The sequence below is a fragment of the Erithacus rubecula genome (assembly GCF_903797595.1).
Source record: "Erithacus rubecula genome assembly, chromosome: Z".
Lineage (NCBI taxonomy): Eukaryota > Metazoa > Chordata > Aves > Passeriformes > Muscicapidae > Erithacus > Erithacus rubecula.
In genome coordinates this window covers 31,044,476-31,071,328 of record NC_136661.1, presented here as the reverse complement: position 1 = coordinate 31,071,328, position 26,853 = coordinate 31,044,476, and the positions used below count along the sequence as shown (strand labels likewise).

The following is a 26,853-nucleotide window of genomic DNA, read 5'->3' as shown; positions in this document are numbered from 1 at the left end:
ATGTGTTAATTTTATGACTTTTCCACATTGAAATAGTTTCCTGGAAGGACCCACATTATCTTAGAGAGGTCAGGAGATTCATGTATGGTCCACAGGACCTTTGCTTGCTTGATAACAGCATGATAAGAGCTGTGCTTACTCTGGAAAGACAGGAACTTTAAAGGTGTAGATCACTGGTGGCACACAGGGATTAGTTACATCCTTACAGAAGCAGTGATTTTCTATCTCGTGCATGTTCAGTTTGAAAACATATTTCTGAACAGTATGTCAGCTTGACACCGCCATTAAAATAGTGAATTCTGTGTAGTTTCCCTCATTACTAGCAGCCTTGTTACTGATAAAACTGTGCTCCAGTGCTCTTGCTCAGTAAAACTTATTAAAATGCAAGTGGGATGATGACTGAAGTAGTAGCACAGAAGCTTTTATCTTTCTGGACCAAAGATGTTATTGTCCAAAGTTTGGTGAAAGGAAATCTTTCTAATATATTCCTATGTGCCCAATTCCTACATCTCAGTAATTTTTCAAAGAGATAAACTAAAGCTTTACTAGTGGCTAACTCAGGGTCTGCATATTCCTTATTTGTACAAAAGACTTAAAATGTTTTTTTCCTCTTCTTTTTTTTCCCTCAAAGCAATGAAAATTTAGGAAGACATTTGCCAAATAAAGAAGATGGGAGCAAATAGCAGCAGCATCAGTGAGCTTCCAGAAAATGAGTACTTACAGAAACTGTCAGGATCAGAGCCCATCTCTGAGAACGACCCGTTCTGGAATCAGCTTCTGTCTTTTAGCTTCACCACTCCAACAAACAGGTAAGAAGGTGTTGAAGAGCTGGCTTTGATAATACCTTGTTAAAAGTGACCAGTCTGAAAGCAAATGGGTGGTTATGTTAATAATTCCTCATTTAGGTAGCAGAGCAATAAATACCTGTGTAAATTATGCTGTTGTTTCTAAGTTTGAAAGTGTTTTCCACCACCTCTTTCATTCCTGTGTGTTTCTTTCTTCTTCATAATAGCTGTAATTTCTATTCATTCTCCTGGTAAAGATCAGAAATAGGGTCTGTAGTGTTGGGGGGAAACATTTTTCCTTGTTGTTTTCCAAAGCTTTATTTTCCTTTGGTAGAACATTTGGGTTGACTGGATTTGAAGATTCCAACATTTGATGTTTCCTCTAAATTTAGAGTGAATTAAATCTTGCATGATTTAATTGTAGGTTAGCTTTTGAGTTGCTTAGTCTGTATGGCTTTTTTTTTCACCCTCTTTGCATTTTAAAAAGAAATTTGGTGTATATTCTCCATAAAGATATTTTCTAAATACCTACAGTTCAAGCTTTGAATGCCTTTTCATTCCAGAAAGTGGTGTGGCTATAAATAAAACCAGTATTTTTTGTAGGATCCATAGCACATCTCCAGAAATAGAGAATTTAACTTCTTATAAATTCCATAACCTAACTCCATTGCTAAATTCTTTGGCCTGTATGTTGATTATCAGTCTTACAAGAACAATCTGATATTTATACCTTCAGGTGTTGCTTAAACTGTTTTTACAGTTTTCAGCATAAAACTGGTGCTTCTCTGTAAGTGAAAGTTCAGGCAACTGGAATGGAAAATGGTTAAGGTAAATAACTGGGAGGCATTTACTAGCTGCTATTTTTGTAGAGAGTGAGGAGGAGGAAGTATTTTGCCTTCTGCCTGAGAGAATAGCGAGGGGTTAGGGAGGAGGTGCTGTGGAGGGCTGTAAAGCTGATAAAGGGCAGTACAGAACTGGGAATGTGTGAGCAAGCAGCAAGCAGTTGTTTCTCCTCTAAGATCCCTGAAGATAAGAATTATTTACAGCTTACCCATAAGATTGACATTATTCTAAGAAGCATATATTATACTGTGTTGTTTGGTTTTTTTTAGGAGGAATAATTACATGTAAAACCCTATTTCTTTTGGTTGTTCTGTTTTCCTTCGTTCCCCTGTGAAAGTTAAGTTTTTCTTATCTTGTTTTGCAGCTTTTTTATCTGTGTTTCATGAAATTCAGATCCAGTGCAGAGTAAATTTGCTTAAACTCTGCCAAATCAACAAAGCAAAAACCTAACCAAACAAAAAAAAAAACCTCAAGAAAGAAACATAATTAAAAAGACAATCAGTCCAATAAAATTACCCAAACACAGGTTGAAAGCTTTAATTAGCTGAACACCAGATGGTGCTCTTGCCTGGGAGCTAGAGCAGAAATATTTTTAGAGGTATCTTTTCTGCAGCTTAGCTTGGAAGGAAATAGAAATTTCCCATTTGGTTGCATCTACCTGAGACAACCATTGGCAAGTGAAATCAGATGATGTTGGCTGCACAGCACCCTCAGCATTTGTCTATATCAGATAACCTTGCCTGCAGGAATGTAACAATAGAGGTCAATGTCAATTTCTGAGATTGAAATCTTCCAAATTACCAAGTTAACTCTTTTTTTAATGAGGTTTAAGTGTCAGGAGCAAGATGCTTGCTTGTCATTTGTGGGAAGGAGCCAGTTTTCACCTGTCATACAGAACAGAGTTTTGCAGTTTTCTTCTCTTTTTAAATTTACTTTTTCCAGTTGTCTGTTGCGAAACTAGTGACTTGTTTGCAAGTGTTATTGGGAGCTAAGTGTTTTGTGCTGTTTTTTTCTGCTTGCACTTGGTGATACTTCAGAGTAAAAGATCTGTTCCCTGAAATTTTTGCTAAGATGGGACTGAGTCCCCAGGGAGAAGAGGGCTGTTTTCTCTGATGCTGCTTTGGAAATAATTCTGTTCTACATATGTCAGTACCATAGGGGAGGAGGCAGAGAAAAACATTAGGAAAGAAGGTGATAGAAAAAGTCATGTTGGTAGGAAAAGCATTCAGCCAAACCCAAATTATCCAAGCAAAAGGCAGCAAAGTAGGGAAGTGATGGGGCCGGGGTACATTTACTCCTTTCACCAACAAATTTATCTTGTTGGCAAGAAGCCTTGGCCGTAGCAAGGCAACAGTATCTGCGAGGAAGACTTCCATGGGAAATACGAACCTGTATGTGTAATAAAGTCTGTGGGGATTTTAACACTTTCCCATGTATGCTTTTCCTAGTTGGGAACTTTGAGTAGTGCTTTGCTTTACAGAAACTGTTCCAAGTTAGTCTGGGTACTGCAGATCCCAGGTGTCTTCTGTGGAACAGTAGTCTTTGTGCCTTGGCTTGAGAGATGGGGAATTAATGTCTTGCTGCTCCAAGAAACATGAAGACATGATACCAAATCTTAAAACAGCACCACTCTGTGCTCTGCTGTCTTAATTTTCTTACGATTTGTGTGTCTTGGCGCTTTGTTTTTCTTTATTTGTCCTTGTTTTGCTTTTCTCTCTTTCCCCTTTCAGTTTGGTTGATCTCTTCCTCCTTTTATCCATGCCTCATCTTCTCTCCTTGTTTTTTTTTTTTTCTGACCTCTACCTGACTGAATGTGTTACTCTCTCTTTTTCTAGTTCCTTGTGAAATTGTTTAGCATTTCTCATTTCCTTAGCCATGCCTTCTTTACTCGGTTTTATTTTTTCAATCCTGCTGAGTTTTTGGTCTGTTTCTGTAAAAAAGCACAAGGTAGCTTTCCATATAGAATAAAGTTTGCCAAATACCAGTGCTGCCGACTGCAAAGTTGCTGTATCTCTGTCAGCAACATTGATGCAAGATGCTCTTGCCCTTTCACTATCTCTTCCAGTGTTTATTTTGTTCTTCTGTGAGTTTAATCAGGAGCTAATCTATCTGGAAAACACAGCAGAAGTGTTTATTTTTTCAGCCAAGATAATTCCCTATGGTGATTCATAGCTTGGCACCGCAAAACAATTCTGGCACAATGAGGGATTGATTTTTTGGGGCACAGCAACCTATTGAGCTAAAAGGTGGGATTGCTTAAACCTGCTGTGCCCTCCAGAAATAAACAGGAGAGCATGTGGTCAAAGCAGAGCTGGCTGTGAGCAGTCCAATATTCTGCCTTTCTGGGCTGCTTGTTCTTCTCTCATACTGTTGATTTTCTTAATAATTAGGCAAATATTAAGAGGGAATATCAGCTGTCAGTAATCAGAAATGAGCTGATGGTGAATCCCTGCTCACTGCCTGCGACTCTCCTGATATGAGTGAATAATAACAGCCAGAGCCAGCCTGGGCTGGCAGGTAAAGAAAGCCACCAGGGCCTTTCACAGTCCAGGAGTGGGAGCAGATAAGTGGTGCAGACATTAATGACAGTCAAAGGAACAACTTCCAGCAGTTTAGTTTTAGGTTGCCTCATGCTTTTCACTGTAAAACTTTATTGTGGTATCCTCTTCCAGGAAGCAAATCATGAATGCTAGGCAGGTACTGTTGAACTGTCTGCTGAGACATTTCGGGTTTGGAAGTACCTGGTAGACTAATTTCACACTCTTGCATGTTCATTTTGTTTTTCCTTCATGGGTCCTTATTTGTTGCAGAATGGACTTGTGGGAGCTGAATTAAAATTGTATAAAACCTCTTAAATCTATCACTTCTATACTTTAGATGACTGACCTATCAATCTGAAAGTGTTTGGATACTGGAAAAATTAAATACAGCTTTTCTGGATGATTTTTTAAGTTACTGTCAGGATTAAGAGCTGTGAGATTTGCTTTGGAGTATTAGCTCTCAGTCTAGGCAGATTTTGTGTTTGTCTGGCTTTTCTGTGATTTGCTACCAAGAATGCAACCTCCTCCTTAGGGGTGGTATTAGTTACAATTATTTTCTGATGGAAAACTTAAAGTTAACTAAAGCAGGACTTGCTGAAAATCATGTGCTTAATATTTACTGTTCTGCTTTGTTCCTTCCCCAGAGTTATTAATGAGTTGCTGGTTCAAGAATAATGTGCATGGGCCTTTAATGGAAAGGCATAAAGATGGGAAGCTTTTATGTTGCCTTAACTGGTACATTTTTTAAAATGGTAAAATAAATCATATGCTGCCTTATATTCTTTGATGTCTGTCCTCCAACTAGTCCATTAAAATCAGCATTCCCACAGTATGAATTTAGTAAATGGGCTGGTTCTTTTGTTTTGTGTTCAGTGGCAAATAAAAAAGGCCTTACAGTGAGGAAAAAACTGTCAGGAAACCTGCTTGTTTTGTTTTTTTCCCCTCCTTTTATAGTGGAGTACTTGTCTGCTTTGGCTTGGGTCTTTTTCTTACCATACTAAGGGCAGGTGTTGTGATGTGACTATGTTTATAATTGCAGTTTTTAGGCAGAATGCTTTCTCTTGTTATGTGGAGATACTTTAACAGAAGCCACTGCAACTTTGAAACATATTGTGGTGCTGTTAAAACAAAAGCAGATAAAACAAAGTTCTTCAAAGTTGTTTGCTGTCAGGAAACACCCTTCACTGTCTAAATAATTATGGTTTTGCTGAAGACTGGTTGTTAGTAAATTTAAAGTAAAGCAGCTGAATTCAACCATATAAAAAAAATCCTATTTATAATGCCACTGTTTCCCCCCCGCTTTTCTTTTTTTCCCATCCACTTCTTTTTGGAAATAATGATTTTGCAATACATGCCAGAATAGCTGACTGCAGGATCCTGCTTTTTGGTTGTAAGAAGCCAGAAATAAAAATCTGCAGTGAATGATAATGTTGAAGTTTTATTGACTAATTGCCTGCTCAGTTTGCCATTCCCACCTCTATGGAAAGGAGGTTTTCTTAGAGAAAACTAATTTCCTGATGAAGAAACTCTTTGGACTGTGATGAGAGATTGCAGACACAAAGTGATTAAATCCCAATGAAATAATGATTATCTTTGATTGCTTCACCACTTACATGTAATAGCAGTCACACAGATGCCGAGTGTGTAGAGTGGTTTTTTTTGTGACAATTAGTATGCAGAATATTTTTATTACATGGTGAAAACAATCGCTGCCACTGTAAAAACCTTTCTTGTTTGGATACCTTTAAAATAAACAAAGACAAACCAGTTTTCTTTGAACATGGCTGTGCTGTCAAGGAAGCAAATTTCACTATTATTAATTTTAGTTTTGCTGAAGTATGTGGACTTAGCATCTACATAAAAGAAAAGCAAATAAAATAATTTCTTTCTATTATTAAGTGCTTGGAAAATGCTGCCCATCAGATCACAGGATGAGGGAGGAACTCCTGTGAAGCCTGGAATTTTTTTCTGAAGTGTGTGGGAAGCAGCCATGTACCTCACAGATTTGCTTGTATCCAACTGAGCCAGTAAAGTCTGTATAGTTAAGAATATTCTGCTTTGAATCTATTCTGTTTGCCCCATGTGTTCACAACCTATTTGAATCCCCACATCAGGTGATGCCTTTTGTTAATTTCTTGGAAAACTGTAGAACTGGTGAATATGTAAATATGTACTGCTCTCTGAAAGCAAGGTGGTTCAGTGCAAGTTGTGCCAGTTGAAGTACATGTGCAAACTCACCCAGGTCACTGTGATCGTGCTGTCAAAGGTTTGTAGCTTGAAGCTGGTGTCACAGGAGCCCAAAACAGTTTGATTTGGAAGGGATCTTAAAAACCATTCAATTCCACACCCCTGCATGGGCAAGGACACCTTCCACTGTCCCAGGTGACTCCAAGCCCTGTCCAGCCTGTCCTTGGACACTGCCAGGGATCCAGGGGCAGCCACAGCTGCTCTGGGCACCCTGTGTGAGGGCCCCATCACCCTCAGAGTTTGTTCCATGTGTGTGTGACCAGTTTCCACAGAGGTGTCCTGTCTAGGGAGAGTTTCCTGGATGTCACTGGGGTGCCTGGGTTTCTCCTACTGATGCTCAGCAGGGCCATCAAGCAGCAGGCAGAGTTGACTTTTCATAATTGCTGCCTGTTTATTACTGGCAATGGATAATCTGTTTCATGTTGCAAATATACCAAATGTTTCTCATAGAGCAGGAAATATTTTACACTCCATCTTTTATGTTTTCTAACCCATATCCCCAAATGCCACATCCACACTGCCTTTAAATCCCTCCTATGATGGCAAGTCCATCACTGCCCTGGGTTGCACTGCCAGGATTGGGCACCCCTTTCCATGAAGAAGTTTTTACCAATTTCCAACCTGAGCCTTCCTGGCCAACCTGAGGCTATTCCCTCTCCTCCTATCCCTGTTCCCTGGATACAATTCAAGTACTTATTAGCAGTGTTCTGTGTGGCTTAATGAAAGGACAGGTGTTCTACTGCTGAGTTTCCATTCTTACATTCATTCATTTACTAATCTCATTTCCACAGCAACTCTAGAGAAAACTCAGTGACACAGTTGGTTGTATAGTTTCTTTTGTGCCACCTTGTGAATATTGGCTCTGGCATTTTCTACCCAAATCTTAATGTAATTTACCTTCTCTCTTTTCACTGCACAAGAAAACACCCAAACAGCTTTTTCCATGTCTCTCACTTCTCTTTCCTGACCAATCAAAGGAAAGAAAGTCACTGCTGAGTTTGGCCCAAGGTGCTTAGGAATGACCTGCTATTTTTGTAACCTTCCATGATATTGTCTTCATTAAGTCATCCTTGGGAGTGTAACAGTATTGATTATTTCACTGATGTGTGTCTGTTGGGTTGGTGTTTCTGCTGTAATTCCTCCTCACTAAGTGTTTCTTTTGAGTGAACTGAAATTTTGCAGTAGCTGTTGCCTGATCTTGAGTGTGGTGAAATTCCCTTTTGTGTTCTTGTTGCTGAATAAGAGGCAGTGGGTTGTAGTTAATTTTTGAGTGTTAAGCTTCATTTTAGTATGAAAAATAATTACTGGAGTATTAAAAGCTTTGCTGAAGATCTGAAAGCCTTGCTTGCTTTGCCACTGGTTTTGATCCTGGCAACTTGTAGAAATTAAACAATTCTGTGGAATTTTTTTTAGGACTTTGTGTTGGTTTTAATACCTCAAAGAGAAGAAAAAATGTGTAAGAGTGCTATACTTTGAAACATAACCTTAGAAATTAGGGAGAAAATGAACCGTAATTCAAAGCTGAACGTCTGCATTTATGGTTCAAATCTTGGAGCAATTACAATAACCACTCTGACTGTGTCCCCAGGATCTTTGGATAGTGGGAGGGGTCATGTTGTCTTAGGTTATGATTTTTCAGTACCTAAGAACTCTCTGCTGAGTTGTTGTCTATTGTAATATTCACCCTCCCTTGCCTGCCAGGTCTCGGGAAGGAATAAATCCTGATGACAAGCAGCCAGCTGGGCAAATTAAGAAGTTTTTGTTTTTTTTAAAGAAGTGTAAGGTCACATAGACCTAGAAAACTGTTGTCCGTAGTTGCTGGTGGTGTGTTCTTGCTCAATACCATTTGTTTTTAATTACTCTGCATGTTTGTAGTGCTGGAACAAGAGACCACCTTTGAGACCAAGCCTAATGTTTTTAAATATATATCAAAGTGTAAGCTTGTTCTTTCTGAATCTTGTGTTTCAGAGCAGTTTGTAAAAGAATAATGAATGCTGGTAATTGATATCAGGACAAGCCAATATGCATAATCTGAAGTTGTCTTAGGATATTCAGCTGCAGGTGAAGAGCTGTCTCAGCTGTCAGCTCTCTGCACAGTAAATTAGTCTGATATACAAAAAAAATTGCAGGCATCTTAAAACTTAATTTGTTTGATGTCTCTATCCAGAATAGTTTCCTGTTGAAGGGTTTTGAAATAATTCTTTTGACTGCTCTTTCTACACTATCTTCTAGTCCTTATGAGCTGGGAATAGCTCAAACTCCACAGCTTCCAAGAGCATGGCTCCACAGGGTTTCCAGCACTGGGGCTGGTTTAGCATCTTCCCACACAGCACAGCTGATAATCTCAGGTTGATGTAATAGTGTGTTGTAAACTGGATTACCATGCAAATTTAAAAAGACTTCACTGGGCATCAAAAAGAAAGGAGGACTGCGTTATGACTGCAGGCATTGAAGTAACTTTTTTTGGCTGTCCTTTAATTTGTTGAACTTCAGAAGTCTCTGAAGGTCAGGCTATATATTCATCTGTATAGGCTCTACCATCTTTTCCAAAACACTGAGCAGTAGGGCCTTCATGATATGACACGAGGTGATAGTTTTAAACCAGAAGAGGGTAGATTCAGACAAGATAGAAGGAAAAAATTTTAAAGATAAGAGTGGTGGAGCAGGGTGCCCTTAAGTTATTAATATTCGTATTGCTCAGTGTGGCAGTGAGCACATTACTTGATGATTTATTTTGTTTTCCCATCTGTTAAGGATGTTTTTGAGGATCAGTTGCCTTGCACTGGTAGGTCAGAAGTATGTGTTTGTTGCAGCTGTGTGGTTTCAGTGGTTGCTGTCAGGTTTTGCTTTGGTGCTTTATTGTTGTTTTCAGATGATGTTTTTCTGAGGCGTATCACGAGGCAATTAATGCAGCTACAAACAATGTGCTGTATCTGATGTGTTTGCTGCACTAGTATAATAATGTTAGTTAAAAGGAAAGAGCTGCTTAGTTTGAGGTTAAATGTCAGATTGAGGTTTCTTTTATTCATGTTTTTAAAAGTACGTCATTTCATGTGAAATTTCTTGTAAAAGAAGTTCAAATTCTTTCTGTAGGCTGCTGTTCTGTTTGTATTTTCAGTGACACCAAACTGAGCATGACAGCACCAAAGCTGCAAAACTAGCAGTAATAAAATGCACGTGGAATCACAGAATCATCTGGGATGTAAAAACCCACAAAGACCCTGGAGTTCCAACTGTTTCCCAGCACTGCCCAGTCCACCACTGACCCATGTCCCCAAGTGCCACATCCACACATTTAAATCCCTTCAGGGTTGGAAACTCCACCACTGCCCTGGGTAGCTGTGCCAGGGCTGGACAGCCCTTTCCATGGAGGAATTTTCCCCAATACCCAACCTAAAACTCCCTTGGGATGGCTTGAGGCCATTTTCTTGTTCCCTGGGAGAACACACCAACATAATTTCACTCTGATGAACAATTCACTTTTGAATATTAGTTTCCTGGTTTGTAGTTGCGGTACTTCAAAAGAATATTGCACTGCTTGGTGTTAGGATGATGGAGCATTGGAATGAGTTGCTCAGAGTGCTTGTGGGGATACTCAAAAGCCACCTGGACATAGTCTGGGGCTGCTGGCTCTAGGAGATCCTACTTGAGCAGGGAGGTTGGACTAACTGACCTCAAGCTAATGGATAGCTAAAATTTAAGTGCTTCATAGAAAGATTTTATTACTGTTTTGTAATGAATTTTCACTTCAAGTACGGTAATCCAACTGCTTGTGTAACCATTTTTTGTTTTCTTTTCCTCCTGCCTAGTGCTGATTTAAAGCTCTTGGAAGAAGCCACAATCTCAGTCTGCAAGTCTTTGGGTGAGACATTGTGCCATCTTTTTTCTATGCACTTTACCAGAAAAATTGGGAAACAGCATCCCTGTTTTATGACTTTAGCATTCTATTGGTATATATGTTGCCCTAGTAAGATTAAAGCAGTGTAATGAATGTGTTTATTATTATTCCAAAGCTTTACTTCCATGGTTAACTGGTTCACAGAACTTGATAGGACTGCGAGGTTTAGAACAAATAATTCCGTCTCTAGTATGTATTTTTCTCTTTGCCCTTTAAGCTGATCAGTAAGGGGAAAGAATGAGGGGATGGAAGGAAGGGATGATGTAAACGTGCTCAGTACTCAGCTTTGAGAAGGTAAGAGGTAGTTGTGAAGACCTGTCCAGTTTCCTGACAGGAGGCTGTTGGGCTGCAGACAAGTCTGGGAAAGGAAGCAGTGTGAGTATGAGTATCCCATGTTTGGGATATTTTAAATCTAGGATTAATAGTATTTAGAAAACAATTATAAACTAGTAAACCATGTACTGGAGAATCATGAAAGAAGAATGCCTGTACAGAAAAACAAGATATACTGTGCTTTATTTAGAAATTAGTGTCAGCTTATGCATGCTTTGTAATGGTATCTTTTTTTTTTTTCTCATCTAGTTGAGAAGAATCCTCGAACAGGAAACCTTGGATCATTGATTAAAGTCTTTCTTTCTAGAACCAAAGAGTTAAAAATTTCAGCAGAATGTCAGAAGTAAGTTCCCAGAAATGAGCTGTGTGTGCCATTTAATTTTTTTAATGTTCCTTTTGTTGCTACCTCTTGAATTTTTTTACTCTGCTAATTAACGTACTCACAGACCAAGCCTTAGAATTTTCTTAAACTGTTGTTTGAAACAGAACAAGTATCTAGTACTTTTCCAAACACAGAAATTAAGTGCAATAGGTACATAGATTTCTGGGGAAAAAAAAAATATTTGTATATTGAATGAACACATTTTTGTACAAATGGTGTAAGCTATGGCTACTACTGGGTTAGAAATGTTTAAAAATTTTCTGAACTTTTTAGCTGAACTTAATGTATGAGCCAGTATTCAATCTTGGAAATATTTTAAATACCTCTATCTATAAATATGTAAATATGTACTAAAATGCTGCTTTCAAGTTATGTCATGCAGCTGCTATTGGATTTGTTTATCCCCTTTCAGCAGTAGGAGAGAACTCCAACAGCCCTGTGGGGACTTTTTCAGGAGGCTTTCTGTAGTTGTTCCCTCACACCCACAGATAAATGTCCCACTTTCATCAGATCTGGGGCTGGAATTCCTCCTTGTTCCCAGGACTGCCCTCAAGTTTTTTTGCTTGCTTCTAAAGTAAGAAGTTACTTGTGCCCAGATGGCTGTTGCTGTTTTAATCCTAAGATACCTTGAAGGTACAGCTTTGGGCAGTAGCTGACTTGTGCTATTGCATGGACTCCCCAGCACTTGCTTACTAGGACTCAAAAAAAATTTTATGCCACTGTATTTTTTTTTCATTCAGAAGGCTTGGAAAATATCTGTGTGTGTTGCATAAGAAAATCCTGCTATATAGTGCTCTTGAAGTCCATAAATGCCTACTATCACTTGAAGGCTGTTTACCTGGGGAAAGGGCTAATGTCCAGGGAGCCAGGAAGCTTTCAGGTCTGAGCCTGCTGGAAGTTTTCAAATGTCTGTGTGCCTTGAGTCCATAGACCCCTAGAACTATTGCTTAACTATTCGCTGAGTTCCTCAAAGAGTTCTGTCTGCTCTGGTGGTTTTAATGGTACAAATGTTGTTAGGGATAAGGTTGTATTTTCAAAACTACTTTTGAATACATTCCCATTGTGTTTTCTGTAACATCAACTGCAGACTCCCTGCTTAAACACTTTGACTTTTCCTTGCTTTAGCTGTAGAACTTTGTCTACTCTGACATTTATTTTCTTGTGGTTTTTGATGCATGTTTGCTAGTGAAGCATTACTGACTGTTGTTTGTTCCTGCTTCTTTTCTAGCCACCTCTTTATCTGGCAGGCTCACAATGCACTGTTCATAATTTGCTGTTTGCTGAAAGTATTCATCAGTCGAATGTCAGAAGAGGAGCTGCAACTTCATTTTACTTATGAAGAGAAGGCAGGACCAAGCTCATATGGTGGGTACACACAAGTGCTAATGAAACAAACATCTCATAAGAAGCTTCTGTGTCCTGATGCTTGAAGATGTAGCATGTAGGGACATGGATTGGTGCTGGACTAGTGAGTTAGGTTGATGGTTGTACTTGATCTTAAGGGTCTTTCCCTTCAGATTCTTCAGGTCTAAATAATTCTATGATTCTGTGTTTTTTCTAGACTCAGAATCCCAAACTTTGCTTTAAAACCAGAAATTAAGAGACTAGAGAGTTCCATTTAGGTTAATCTGGCTTCTTCTAAACAGTTGTTGAGATGTTATGCTGTAGACCTATGTGGGCTTTAGTGATTTTCATACAATTTGAAAGGTGGTAATGGTCCTCTTCAGAGGAACAGAACAGAATTGGGGTGAAGGTGACCACATAGGAGCATGGGAACATTGATACTGCAATTTAATGCATCTTTTCACATATTTTTCATAAACCGACAGCAGCCATGGAGTGCAATTAATGCTATTTTTAGGGATCTAGTGGAGGAAAGTAGAAGCCCTTTGGTTAGAATTGACCCCTTGAGAAAGCAACTGCTAAAATTTAATTTGGCAGCAGTAGCTTATACAAGAGTACAGGAAGAGTCGCAGAATTTAGGCAGAATTACCAAAATGGGCTCATGTCCAGGAAATGGAGTATGTATTATATGAGATGGAAGATGGCAAGAGAGATGCTCAAGGAAGAAACTTTGTTGTCTTTGAATAAGAATAATACAAATGCATTCAAAATCAGTTACATTACAGCAAAAAGACAGTCTGAACACTGTCTTCCACAAATCTTTGTGCAGCCTGTATCAAGATGCTCTCACAAAGTGCCTGATGGATAATGCTGCCACGGAGCCTTGATTTCTTTTGCTTTGTTGTAAACTGTGGAATCATTTAGGCTGGAAAAGCCCTCCAAGATCATCAAGTCAGATGGCTAACCCAGCACTGCCACGTGCAAGTCAAAGTGCTGTTCAGTGTGTAATTGCATGTTGTTTGTTTCATGAAGCCTAAAAAATCTCAAAATGCTACAGCAGTGTGAGTGGATGGTGTGAGAACAACCAGGAGTGTCTGACTGTGGATTTCCTGCAATGAGGACAGGTTTTGAGAGCACCAAATTGCTGCTTGCTCGTCGAACAGTGAAAACTGTTCATTAAAATCTGTTTAACTCCTTGGCGCCTGCCAGTGCTCTGGGGAAATCAGAATTGTGGTGCCAAAGGATTAAGTGCTACATGTTGAAATGGTTTAATGTATTTAAACTGTGATGAGTGATCTCCGGGAGAAAAGTCAGCTCGCTGATGCACTGGAAAAGAATATCTGATTGTGTATAAGCTTTTCCTGCAGACTGCCTGTGGGTTTATTCCTGGATTAAAAAAATGGCTCACCTCTTGCTTCAGTGTACAGCATGCCACAGTGGGATGGGTGGAAAAGCTGAGACTTGTGTCAGCTGGAACTCCTGTGATCTTTATTCCTTGCACTGGGAGTTCCTTGCAGTGTGGTGTGGGAACTGATTCTTGTCACGAGGGTAGACCCATGTTTATACCATATCTAGTAGCACTTGACTGTAATTCACAGTGACATTTATTAGCGATAATTCTGTGCATATTGATGGCAAATGTACTTAGCAATTACCTCTGAGCAGATTGTTCATGGGATGTTGTTGATTAGGAAGGTAATTGTGTGTGGTCTGCTGGCAAGGCAGGAAATGAGCTGCTCCTCGGCTTGTCTTTGAGTTTCCAGTTGGAGCTGGAAGATGGCTTTTGTGAACTTTCTCAGGGTGTTGAGGTTCATGACATGCTGAGGTTACGTAGCCATTGGGTTTGATTCCTAAAAATCTTAATTTCAAGTATCTAGAAAAGGTGGTAATAAGGCTTATAACTTCCTGTAGCTCTTATTCTCAGCTATAGGAAGGTGAAATATTATGATTGAATTGTCATAAACTCTAGTTGTGCTAGGGCCTATTAAGAGTAAGCAGAAGAAAATGAAGTGTTTTATTGTTTGTATTTTTATAATTAAGTGTAGCTTTCTTGAGTTTTTGGTTTCTGCTTTTTGGAAAGTAGAATATTTCTGTTAATATTATGTATTCATTATGATAATCTATTATTATGATATTATTATTCCTATATTCTTAATTTTACATAGTAGATTTATTAGTACTTTCGTGGAAATTTTACTATCTTTGGTGAACATGCATTTTAAAAATTAGGTTCTTAGTCGTCCTTACCATTTTTTCATTTACCAGAGCCTGGCAATATTTATAATTCTTCAACTGGGGCCATGATAAAATAAGCCTTATGAAAGACACTATTATATGAACTGTATGATGCAAATAGAAGATCCATATTAAAAAAAGTTTTATTGCAATGTCTGAATTTTGAAGTTTCTGTATTTCCTTACTGCCTGGTCAGTAGTTACTGGAAAGAACAGTGCAACCACCTAACACCACAAACAACCTCTCTACCCTGTGGTCCATTTTCATATGCTTGTTCAGTCTCTTAGCCCTCTGAGAAAAAGTTACTGTTCTTTCTAGGATCATCTCACTACCCCTTTGGAAATCACTCTGTGGTGGTGTTTGTTTCCCTTTCAACATCACATTTTTGTCTTTCTGGTTGGACAATATTTTGTGGTGCCACTCTGGGTTAAGTACAGCACCTGGAAACTCAGAGCACGTAACTGCAGTGTCAGTATGTCAGGATGCTCACACTGCAATCAGGCACTGTAGCAGCACCTCCTGCACTCCAGGATATTTGGTGTATCAGGGGAAAGTGTATAATTATAATCTATGAGAGTCCTGTCTATGGAACATACCCCTGTTACTGGCTGCTCAGAAATACAAACTCTATATGACATAGCCACGATTGTTCAGGTAGCATTTTTTATAGTTGCCTTATCTGGAAGAATTCTCCTCTCAGATTTTGCATTTCATATGCTTTCACTCTTTCTGAATGTCCAGTTTGTACTTCTTCCTACTAGGCTATGCTTGAGTCTCAGAAGAAAGCTGTGTGATGCTGCTTTCTGTCATAAAGCAGAATTTTTTGAGGTTGGAGTGTATGGGTGTGCTTTAGCCAAATGAATAAATTCCCCTGGACTGAGTCCCTGCTCATAGTGCTGTTATTGATTCCCTTCAAGCAAAGGCCTACCATTGATAGAAGTGTATTCTTTTTGAGGAGTTTCAGATGGTTCTTTAGCCCAAGAAGTGCAGCCTTTGCCTCTTCATCTATAGCTGGAATTTGCTTATAATTTTGGAGAACATTGGAGAATTTTGATTGCAGGAAAATCCACAGAGAGACTAAACCTACATACTTTTAAGATCTGGCTGAAAATTTCCTGATGTCAATAAATCCCAAACTGGAGTCAGCATCTGCTCAGCTGAAGCTGGAGTTAGTATCACTAATACAAATTATTCATCTTTCCACTATCTATATCCCATAATTTCTGCACAGTCTTTAACTGTATTGTGACTCAAAGGTGTAAGAGAGCACATACTGAGTATTGTATTATAAATAAGACCATCAATTCATTTAACCTGATCCCTGAGCTGTAGTAGGAGCATTTATTTATCTGTAGAGAAGTTTTTAAACACAAGGCTACTACTAAGGGCTATTTGTGGCACATTAAAGCAAATATTAGGATATAGAGCACATTTACTGCAAGCCTTAAATGCTTTCATGAATGTTCAGCTATCACATAAAGGAAATGAGGGAAGGCAATCAATTTATGTACTCATTATTATCACTCTTAAGTAGAAGTTTTAAGTTTTTGAGAGTAATTTGAGATGAAGATCAAATCACAATAACAATGGAATCCCTGAGTGTGTTTTGCAAGGAATTACTTATTTCATTACTTGTGTCCAGGTTCTGTATGAGCAACAGGGCAGAAAAACAATTAGAATCTAAAATTAGGTTATTCCCTGCTAAATATCTGAATATCTTTCTGCTATTGGTATTAAACACATCCACCAGATCAGGTCTTATCAATATAGTAGTTAGGTTCTCAAGATGATGGAACTGGACTGGTTTTAGAATTGGGGCCTCCTGGCATCTCTGCTTTCCTCTGCATAAGCCATTTTTCCTGTGTAGTGTGTGCTAATCCAGTGTCTGTATGTAACTTTGAGAAAGTAAAGACAAACAAAGAAATTGTGTTAAAAAAATTAGAAGAGTATATCAATATAAATATAAATAAATAAATATGTATATATACATATATATGTATACATATATACACATATAGAATATGTATATATATATATACACATATAGAATATGTGTATATATATATATATATATATATATATACATATAAAAGAAACAAACCTCACCAAAAAGTCAAAATCCATGCAATTATTTGCAAAATGAAATAATCCATGTTTGAGGATGTAAATATAGCTGACGAAAAAATGGTATTTCAGCATAATGGGATATTTTAAAACCTGTGTAATTGCAGTCACTTCTGCAGTGGAGTTTGGAAGATACACCTGTGATTCCTCTCCTGCTCTAATTTTATCTGGACAGGTTCACCCTGTACTTACTTTCCCCAAGGCTTTACAGATCCTTGATCCAACTATGTGATCTATTAATGTGAATGAGTCTTGTGTGTATTGTCTTTATCCTGCTATTGAAAGAGGCATTGTTTGTGAAAACACAGAGTGTTCCGTGTTTATAGCTCTCTCTCACGTTATAGATTTGGCTTGCATCCTCCTCATTGTCTTGGCAAGATGAAAATTGAACAAGAATGTGTGTGCCCCACTTGGGAAAAGGATACGTTAATTATTGTAGCTGAATGACATTGATTACAGCAATTAAGCTTCTTTTTTTTTTTTTCTTTTTTTTTTTTTAATAATGTCTTCATTCTATATGAGTGTGCTAACCCAATGTTTTCTTCCTTTATTTTGAATATTGTCTTGAGGAAAAAGCCTTCTTTGATACTGAAATAATCTCTGTTTAGATGAGTTGTGCATACAGTGTGGCAGAAAAAATGATGTTTTAAAAATGCACTCACTTCACTTTTTTAACCTTTTTATTCTCACTTTCTTCTGTTAGGATAAAAATTAGGTACCTGTTGGGAATTAGTATCAGCCTTGCTTTATAAGCTTTTTCTAGGTTCAGAAAGCCTTAGGAAAATGTCACATTCAAGTTACTTTAGTATATATTATCTGTGCTCCATTATTGGCTGTGGTTTCTGTCCAAGGTTAAATACTCTGAGCAGTTCTTGGTTTTACTAACAGGAGCTACATTGTGTTACTCATGGGGGATTCTATATAAAGGAAACCACGTTTCCGTGATAAAAAACTGATTTCCTTTAGAATGTGCAGTTCACTAGGTGACAATTTTTAATGTGTTTTTAATAAACTGATTGTGAAAGAAATAATTTTGCTTTATAGTGAATATTCCCCCTGGTGTGCTTCTTAAAATTGAGTTCTGGATTCAAGAACAAAATTGGGTTAAGCAGAATAACACCACTGCAACCTGGCTATAAAGCTCTGTTTATGGCAGGACTTATTTATTTGAAAATACAAAATAAACAGGCATTTGGGTAATTACTGTGCTGCGATGCTGTAATGCAGGAGATCAGCTATGCCACTCTTAAGCCATTCAGCATATAAAGCTCTCCACTTCTTTATGATGTAGGTTTCTCATCATAATTTTATTTTTGAAAGCAGAATAAATCCTGACCAGCCAAGAGATTTATCTTCTGGGGTCTTTTATCTATATCATAACTTCAAGTGTTTTAATAAGCTTTTCGTCAGTGAGTCTTTAAAAGTATTTTGTTACAGTTGTTTTTAAAAATTACTAATGTGAAATATGACCAGCTTTATTGCTTACTGTAGTTGCAAGTTTTTAAATAATTCTGAATTGCTTTTTGCATTTTATCCCATTGTATATGACTGGAGATTGATTTCTGTTCCCTTAACATGCACTAACTTGTCATTGAAATGTGTAAAACTTCTTCAATAAATAAATATGTATTAACGAAAAAATTGTATCTGTATTAGTCTAGAGCAGCAGTGACATGCTCAGTACTAACATTCTTTTGACATTCTTTTATAATGTTGCTCAGTGTATATTAGAAAAATGAAACTATATTCTTCACTTGGGTTTAAAAAACAGTGGAAAAATGCAGGGGTGTTTTGAGGACCAGTGATTAGTTCAGGTGTTAGTAATAACACTGTTTCATATGATCTGTAAGTAGTAAAGGAAGGCTTGATGTGTGAAATATTAGCACATTCCCACAATACCAACATCTCATTTAATTTATGCAGTTGTTATTAGTTACTTTTTTATGTAAAAAAGAGAAGGGATCACCAATTTCTCTGTTAATAATCTCAAGTACTTTGTATTTCAGGAAAAAAAAATCCTATCTCCTTTAACAGCTAGAACGTCCAGCTTTTGTTCCTTATTTAAGATATTGATCATTTGCATTTCTGTGTGTTTGAATCTTTGCTCTTTGTTTTGGTATTTGAAAACCAAGAAATCCTTTACTATGTTTCTTTTATAGGAGCAGAATGTGAAGACCTCATAGAAGAGCTGCTGTGTTGCCTCATCCAGCTCATTGTTGAAATTCCCCTCTTGTAAGTAGCTTTTTTATTTTCTTTTTTTTTCTCTCCTTAGTCTTCTTTTATAAACTGAGCACTTGAGACAATATGGAACTTGTAGTAATGGGTTTATAATGTTTAAATAGCTATATTTGAATGTTCCAAGCACTGGAGCAGTATAGATAATGATAAACTGCTGCCAGTGCCAGCCCTGAATATTCTGTTGGAAGAAGTACATGATGAACATCTCACACCCAGTTCAAACCATCAACAGAAGTTATTCCGTTTGTTTCAGGTACCCCTGTCAGCACACAGACAGTAACTGGTGGAAATGGTTGTGCTCATGGTACAGGGGAAGGTACAGTGGAGGTGTCACTTCAGCTCTGGGGTATGCAGTAAGGTGAAAACTAAAGTTCTTCTGCAGTTCTGTGGGGGTTGAAATTGCAAAAGTAACTCATACTGTGATATTTAATACTGATTTCTGAAATTCCAGTGAATTGATGTCTGAAGAAGGGACAAGAGAAATGAATAAGTGGAATATTTCTGTAGATCTCCAGATTTGTTTACACGGCTTTGCTTTTTTTCATGCATCTGTTGTGTTTGAGAAATGCGCATTCCACATCTTGTTGGGAAATGTGTCATAAAACATACTTCAGTGTTTTATGCAGGAGAGCATGCTTTGTTCATTGGGGGGGGAAAAAAGTGTCCTTTTACTTTTGTGAAAGTTTTCTGATGAGTTTTGACTATTTCCCCCTTTACCCTTGACTAAAAGGGTAAATAGTGCAGTGTCTTTAGTGTTAAATTCCATTGTAGTCTGTGTCTAAATTGTAGCACCCCAACTGAAAAATGGCACCTTTGGCGGAGTTTCAGCTTGTCTGTTACAGTGTAGTATAGAGCTCTGCTATCTTGTAGCTGGGATTGTTCTTTAGGTTGGAAAACAGACAAACATGCAATGTTTTTTGAAACAAGCTGTCATTAAATGCAGCTCTGTCAACGTTAACACGAGGGATTTGTGTAGGTAGAGTGTAATGAATTAGTGGTGTGATTCAGAGTGTCATTCCACAGAGCTTGTCAGGACTTCCTGGAACAGATACACGCTTTGTTTGGAGCAGATTAGAGGAAGTACAAAGGGCTGAGAGGACTGTGATATATGGGCAAGTTCATAAATCCTGCAGGGTTTTATTCTTCTTTCTTGGAAGTACCGGTGTGTGTATGTGTAGTCCGGTATCCTTTATTCTGCCTTTCCAGCAGCAGAAAATGATTGTTCCTCACCCACTTCAACAACTGAACCTGTCAGCATCTGTTTCTGTGTGAATGTGGATGCTGCAAATGGAAACAGCTGCTGAAAGCACTTAGATTACTATAAAATCTAATGCTAAAATAGCTAATTTAATAAGAAAATTATAAAGTCCATAGTTTAATATTCAGCTATATCAAAACCTTAAGTTTTTTAGCTAAATTTCTCCATAAACAGCAAGTTGCTGATTGCTAATGAATAGTAACACTTACAGAAATGTGTATTACTGTTTTGTTTTATCACTAGAATATGTTTAGCAATGTGATAATGCCTTAACTAAGAATTTTGTTCCCGTATCTTCAAAAGGGAAATAGTTAGGGGAAAGGAGACACTGGAAAACTTGAATTCTCTAATATACAGTCCAGCTGTGTTCTTGAAAAAGATGTTATAAGGTATTATTATTTTATTATTAATTTTGTTCCAGACAGTGCTCAGGGTTGTTTTCATAGTGATTTTACTTCTTTCTTATCTCCCTCTCCCTGGTCAGGTATCTCTAGAGATTCTTTCCCTCTTTTGTTTCAAGGGAGCAGTCCATTTCTGTCTTTAACTGGAATGAATCAAGAGAACTGCAAGCCTAGTATGTGAATTTGGGGAAGGAATATATTGAGTGAAATACATGAAATGTTCAAACCTGTAATGATCTCTGTGTCAGGACTTAGGATCACCTGTGAGATAACAGACAGCTATGGCAGCTTGCAGTGGCACTGTAACAGAGTGTCTGTCTGCAAAGATACTATTACAGATGAATTTTTGTTGTGACAGACCTTTAAAATCTCCATGCTGAGCTGGTATTCGAAGTGTCTTTCAGAATAGCAAAGATTTTGTAAGGAGCATTCAATAGCCTTAACAGAGGATTGTGACAATTAGTGTATCCCTTGGGTTCTTTAGATGCAGTTTGGTGAAGGAGTAGATACAGCTGGCAGCTGCTGTCTGAATATATTACATGTCTGCACCCCAGTTAAAGCTTGTATTTTTCTCCTTCACTGAAACTGTATTATTATTTTTAAAGAATGGAAGGCCATCTCCATGCTCAGAGTACAGGAGCAGAGGTACCTTTGTGGATGTCTTGCACTCCTTCCTTGTGAACTTGTTCTGAATTTCACTTCATGTGCTTGGGATACCTGTGTGTGGTGTTTTGCTGGCAGGTGTACATAGTTGTTTCAGGTTGGCTGGGGAGCAGCCCTGAAGAGAATGATTTTTGTGCATCCTGATAATAGCTCAGCTGGACATGGCCCAGCCATGTGCACTAGGACCCAGAAACCCCCTGCCCTGGGCTGAGCCCCCAGCGTGGGCAGCAGGGCAGGGGGGATTCTGCCCCTGTGCCCCTGTGCCCAGGTGAGACCCCACCTGCAGAGCTGCTCCAGCCCTGGGCTCCAGCAGCACAAGGAGGTGGAGCTGCTGCAGCCAGTGCAGAGGAGGCAGGAGATGCTGCAGGGCTGGAGCCCCTCTGCTCTGGAGCCAGGCTGGCAGAGCTGGGGGTGCTCAGCTGCACAGAGAAGGCTCCAGGGAGAGCTCAGAGCCCCTGGCAGGGCCTGAAGGGGCTCCAGGAGAGCTGCACAGGGACTGGGGACAAGGCAGGGACAGGACACAGGCAATGGCTCCCAGTGCCAGAGGGCAGGGCTGGCTGGGATATTGGGGAGGAATTGCTGGCTGGGAGGGTGGGCAGGGCTGGCACAGGGTGCCCAGAGCAGCTGTGGCTGCCCCTGCATCCCTGGCAGTGCCCAGGGCCAGGCTGGATGGGAATTGTATCAGCCTGGGATAGTGGAAGGTGTCCCTGCCATGGCAGGGAGTTTGAACTGGATGGGCTTTAATGTCTCTTCCCACCCAGACCATTCTGGGATGCTAAATATAAGAAGTTTGGGCTTGGCAAGGATATTGAATTTGTGAAGGCTTGTCTTTTCCTGGTATGGACAGATGTCACTTACCTCTGAACTTGCTCTAGTTGCCAGCCTTGGCAGAATAAGCTCGTTTCTGCCTACAAAACAGCCTACAGCACACTTGGAAATTGCAGGTGAACTGTCTTTCTCAAAATTAATAAGGAAGATGTGGAATGTGGAAGTAGGTAAATGTCAAATTTCTGTCCCTTATTAGGAAACATAACTTTTTTTTGTTCTTGGGAAATGCTGCAGAACCTTTCTGGGAGGCAGGGTATTTCTGGAAGTGCCTCAGTTTTTTTACAGGGAATTTAAGAACATCTTTCTCAAAGTTAGTTTGTATTGGAAAAGGCAAATGTGCTTTAAGGCAGAAATAGGTTGCAGTAGGGACTCTGGGACTCTGCAACATTGTGGTGCTCTGTCTGAGAGTTATTAAAAATATCTTGAATTTCCTTTCTGAAAAACAGGCTGTGCTGCATTGTACAGAATGCCAGGATAAAGGTCTAAGGTTTAATTTTATTGAAAATAGAGTTTTCAACAATTAGACCTGTGCAGTCCCTTATAGCACTTGTGTTACTGTATGTTGATGTTTGATTTATGGTTCCCTTGGGTGTGCTATGGATACTCTGCTTTTTCTTTGGTTTTGCTAGTGTTAGCACTCAAGAGTGTACACTAATGATTCGAACTGCATAGTCGGCAAAAAGATACAATGTTTGTATTTAATTGTATGGCTTCTTTGTAGGAGCCATTGCTAACATTTTGTTGCAGGATGGTGCTCCCAAAGCTTTAAATTATAAAGGCTTCTTTCAGCAGCTTGTTAAGAGCTGGTATCCATAACTGAACATCTGGTTGTTATCAGTGCATTTTCACTTCATTAAAAACTATAAATGCATGTGGAGGAAAAATTAAATACTGTGATCTAGTTACATCACTCCTCAGTAGCACCCTGTGGTGCCAGTACAAGTTAGCAGATATTTCTATTACATTCCCTTATTTTCTCTAGTTATGGTTGTTTTAAGGTGCAGTCTTAGTTACTTGCAAATTTAAATGTTGACAATGTTTTGATTCATTTAGCGATGCTCGCTGCATTTTGTGGGAGCTTTAAAGTCAACTGTAGGAGGAAGAAAGGCAATATAATTGATTATAAAGCTCTACAAAATAACTGCAGTGTAGGAAATGTGCCATGCACAGATGATGAGAAATGTTTATGCTTTCTTTCTTGCCAGTTGTGAGCAGCAAAGAGATTAAGAAATGTTTTCTGTTCTAGATCAGGAATGTCATATTTTAATTATTTTTGTTACTTTCAAAAGAATAGGTCAGAATAGTGCTTTTTAAAAAGAGTCTATTCAAGGAATTTTTATCAAGATTGTAGTAGCTCCATTATTTGGAAAACTGTGTGACTTTTGCATTTTTGGCAACTTTGTCTGATCATCAAAGGCAAATTTCCATCTGTTGAAACTGAGGTTGAAGATATTGAAAACATCCAAACTGAGAGAGATTTGTGTTGCTTCACTTTGAAAAGCCTCAAAATTTAAGACTATTGTACTCTGTTTAGGAGGGAGCTGATTCATATAGAGGGAGTTTTATTTGCTGCTGCACCTTGGGGTGGTGCAGCAAAGAGAACATATTTATGTATTTTGAAGATTTTCTTAATCGCTCATATCCTTATTTCTAATGGTAGATGTGCAGTGTTTTAAGTGTCTAAAGATCCTGAGGAGGAGAACCTTTATCTGGTGTTTTATGGGTGTTGGAAAGCCTCTGGTTGCAGGTATTTGGCTCTCAACAACAAAGACATAGAGAGACTGTGGAGCAGGTCTGCCTTTCATTGAGGCTGCTTCACTGAAATGCAGGATGTGATTCCTGTGGTCTGGCTCTGTGTAGAACTCAGTGATGGTCTAATGTAGATCACGTGAGTCATCTTCTCTTTCCTGGGGGTTGTAACCTGCACCTGTCCATTTTTATGGGAATTTGGGCTGCTTACTTGTGTTTGACAACTAATGTCTTTTGAATAGTTTTAGTGGATATTGGTAACAAGACTTGGTGATGTGTAAAGTATATAGGGAATGATACAGGCTTCTCTGTGCAACACTTAAAAGTCCAGAATTTCTTGTAGTATTTTCAGTCTGTAGAGGGAAGAAATAAATATCAGTGAGGTGAAAATACACACCATCATGTAGTCTCAGATGGTTTAGGAACAGATCTATGAAAAAAGGCTCCTGAGTCCGACTGTCATACTAATCCTTTAGGTACTACTTTTAGAGTATTTCCATATTATTGATGCTGCAGGGCTGGAGCCCCTCTGCTCTGGAGCCAGGCTGGCAGAGCTGGGGGTGCTCAGCTGCACAGAGAAGGCTCCAGGGAGAGCTCAGAGCCCCTGGCAGGGCCTGAAGGGGCTCCAGGAGAGCTGCACAGGGACTGGGGACAAGGCAGGGACAGGACACAGGCAATGGCTCCCAGTGCCAGAGGGCAGGGCTGGCTGGGATATTGGGGAGGAATTGCTGGCTGGGAGGGTGGGCAGGGCTGGCACAGGGTGCCCAGAGCAGCTGTGGCTGCCCCTGCATCCCTGGCAGTGCCCAAGGGTGAATGGGGCTTGGAGCAACCTGGGACAGTGGAAGGTGTCCCTGCCCTTGGCAGGGGGTGGACTGAGATGATTTTTAAGGTCCTTTTCCACCCAAACCATTCTGGAACTTTTTGTTTCCTCACCTTCTTCTCCCAGTTGAGAATATCCACTGTGGAGAGATGCAGCACAAAATGTCATAGATGCTTTCTGCTTCCAGTCAGTGTTTGCTGAGTGCCCCTTGGGACATCTCCCAAATGTTTGGAGTCAGCTGTAATGAGTGTAGAGCATTATCAGCTGCCACAGTGCATATGTGCCATCAGTGAGTGTAAAATTAGGAGTGTTTCCAAGAGGAAAGATCATGTTCTCTTTCAGTTGTTGTACTTCCATCCTGAGACTGATAGCCAGATATTTTACTTGCTTTTCAGTTTTCAAAACTGATCCTATTCTCTGTGGTGACTCCTCTTTCACCTTTCTGGTGGGCCCTCAGGAAGCAGGGAAATGAAACCTGGTTCCTGTATGATTTGAGACTTTTTGTATGAATCAGCCCTTTTGGCAACTCTCCTAAATTAGAAAATGGGTTACCTTTTAACCTTTTAATACTTGGAGTAGACAGCTCTGCCTGGGTGAAAGTTCAGGAAAATATTTGAACAGGGAGGGGGCTTGATCTAGGGGTGGGAGTTGAAATTTGAAGTTTGGTTTCTGGCTTTTCAGGCTATTTGCTCTATAGGTGTGAAATCATTTATGAGTTCTCAGTCCTCTGTGTGCTGATATAGAAATAGCTGCATTTCACTGAGTAATTAAAGTGTTTACAGCAGCATGTGCCTTCAGAGTGTTAATTGGAGTTCGTAGCTGAGTTTTTCCTCTATGGTGCCTCTGTGCTTCACCTTGGTTCCTCTGTCACAGACCTCTCTCTCACAGGCAGGGAACAAAGCTGAATGATTGGGAGTACAGAAAGCACTTGTGAACGGTGCTTAGCCTTGGAGAGAAGCCAGCAGCAGCAGGATGGTGACACATAGGTAGATTGTTGAAGTTCTTGGTAGGTGATGCTGATAGGAGGTCATCCACATGGTTTTGAATGAATAAAGCAGATGCCAGGATACTGGGGAGCTGTGGTTTTAACAGGACCATAGTTCTTGTTCTGTGTGGGGTTATTGCATCATTTGGAAACAGTATTTGGGCTGAGGTTGTACAGGGCTTGTAGTGACCTGGGATAGTGAAAGGTGTTCCTGTTGGTGTCAGGGGGTGGAACTGGATGAGTTTTAAGGTCCCTTCTGACACAAACCAGTCTAGGATTCAATGATTCTAATTTACAAATTTGCCACCAAAGTTAATAAATAAAATAAATGAACTAAAATTTATGTTCTTGGGAGTCAACCAGAAGAGAAGTGATATTCTCTCCAGTCTATATCCTGGAAGAATTAGATACTGCACCAGTTTATTCTAAAGCAGCTCTATTGTATGTCTAATTGCAGTCTGCTTTAAAGCAGCACTGTAGGAACTGCAGAGGTCCCAGAAGAGCCCAGGATCTCTGTTACCTACCTGACAAAGCTGATTAAAATGGAACATGGTCTGACTCAGTCGAATTTATTTCTTGAAGCTTGTGGACTGTCTGTCCCTGGAAGTGTCCAAGACCAGATTAAATGGGGCTTGGAACAACCACCTGGGACAGTGGATGGTGTCCCTGCCCACAGCAGAGGGTGGCACTGGGTGAGCTTCAAGGTACCCCCCAACCCAAACCATTCTGTCATTCTGATTTTTGTCTTTTGATTTAATAAGTTGTTATCTAATGATTACTATAAATCATGTAACTCCTTCATTGTTTAATTTTAATTTTTTTTATTGAAATGATCTGGCATCGTTTGCTTTTGGAAGGAATGCATTGGTGTATCAGGTTTTCACTGCAATGTAGACACCAAGCATGTTAAATACACACAGATGTTTGTTATGCTGGTATTGGGGAATCTTCCCTTTTAGAGCTCCACATTCTATGGAGAATCCATAATTCAACATAATCTCAGATAGATATAGTATGATGTGTCTTTTCTTCAGAGAGTATGTGTTTATGTATAAGGTTTGTTGCCAGATATCAGTTTTAGCTTGGGTGTCACATGGGAGAACCTGGACCTGCTCCATCCAGCCCAAAGATGTCCCTGCATAGAAGGAGGTGTGATACCAGGAGGACAGCTGCCTGGGAT

At 39.3% G+C, this 26,853-nt stretch overlaps 1 protein-coding gene across 6 annotated transcripts in view; it reads left to right on the top strand.

The window, feature by feature from the left end:
- The window catches only part of DYM (dymeclin), a 210,659-nt gene that overhangs the window by 10,524 nt on the left and 173,282 nt on the right, over nucleotides 1–26,853 (top strand). For 2 of the 6 annotated variants that reach the window (XM_079330337.1, XM_079330339.1), the window contains exons 2-7: nucleotides 632–809; nucleotides 10,225–10,277; nucleotides 10,896–10,989; nucleotides 12,257–12,393; nucleotides 18,891–18,963; nucleotides 19,223–19,315. In XM_079330337.1, the coding sequence (XP_079186463.1) occupies nucleotides 670–809; nucleotides 10,225–10,277; nucleotides 10,896–10,989; nucleotides 12,257–12,393; nucleotides 18,891–18,963; nucleotides 19,223–19,315 (590 nt within the window). In that variant the 5' untranslated portion in view covers nucleotides 632–669. Of the gene's footprint in view, nucleotides 1–631; nucleotides 810–10,224; nucleotides 10,278–10,895; nucleotides 10,990–12,256; nucleotides 12,394–18,890; nucleotides 18,964–19,222; nucleotides 19,328–26,853 lie in introns of all 6 variants that reach the window. The other 4 variants (XM_079330336.1, XM_079330338.1, XM_079330340.1 and 1 more) reach the window with 2 other exon arrangements.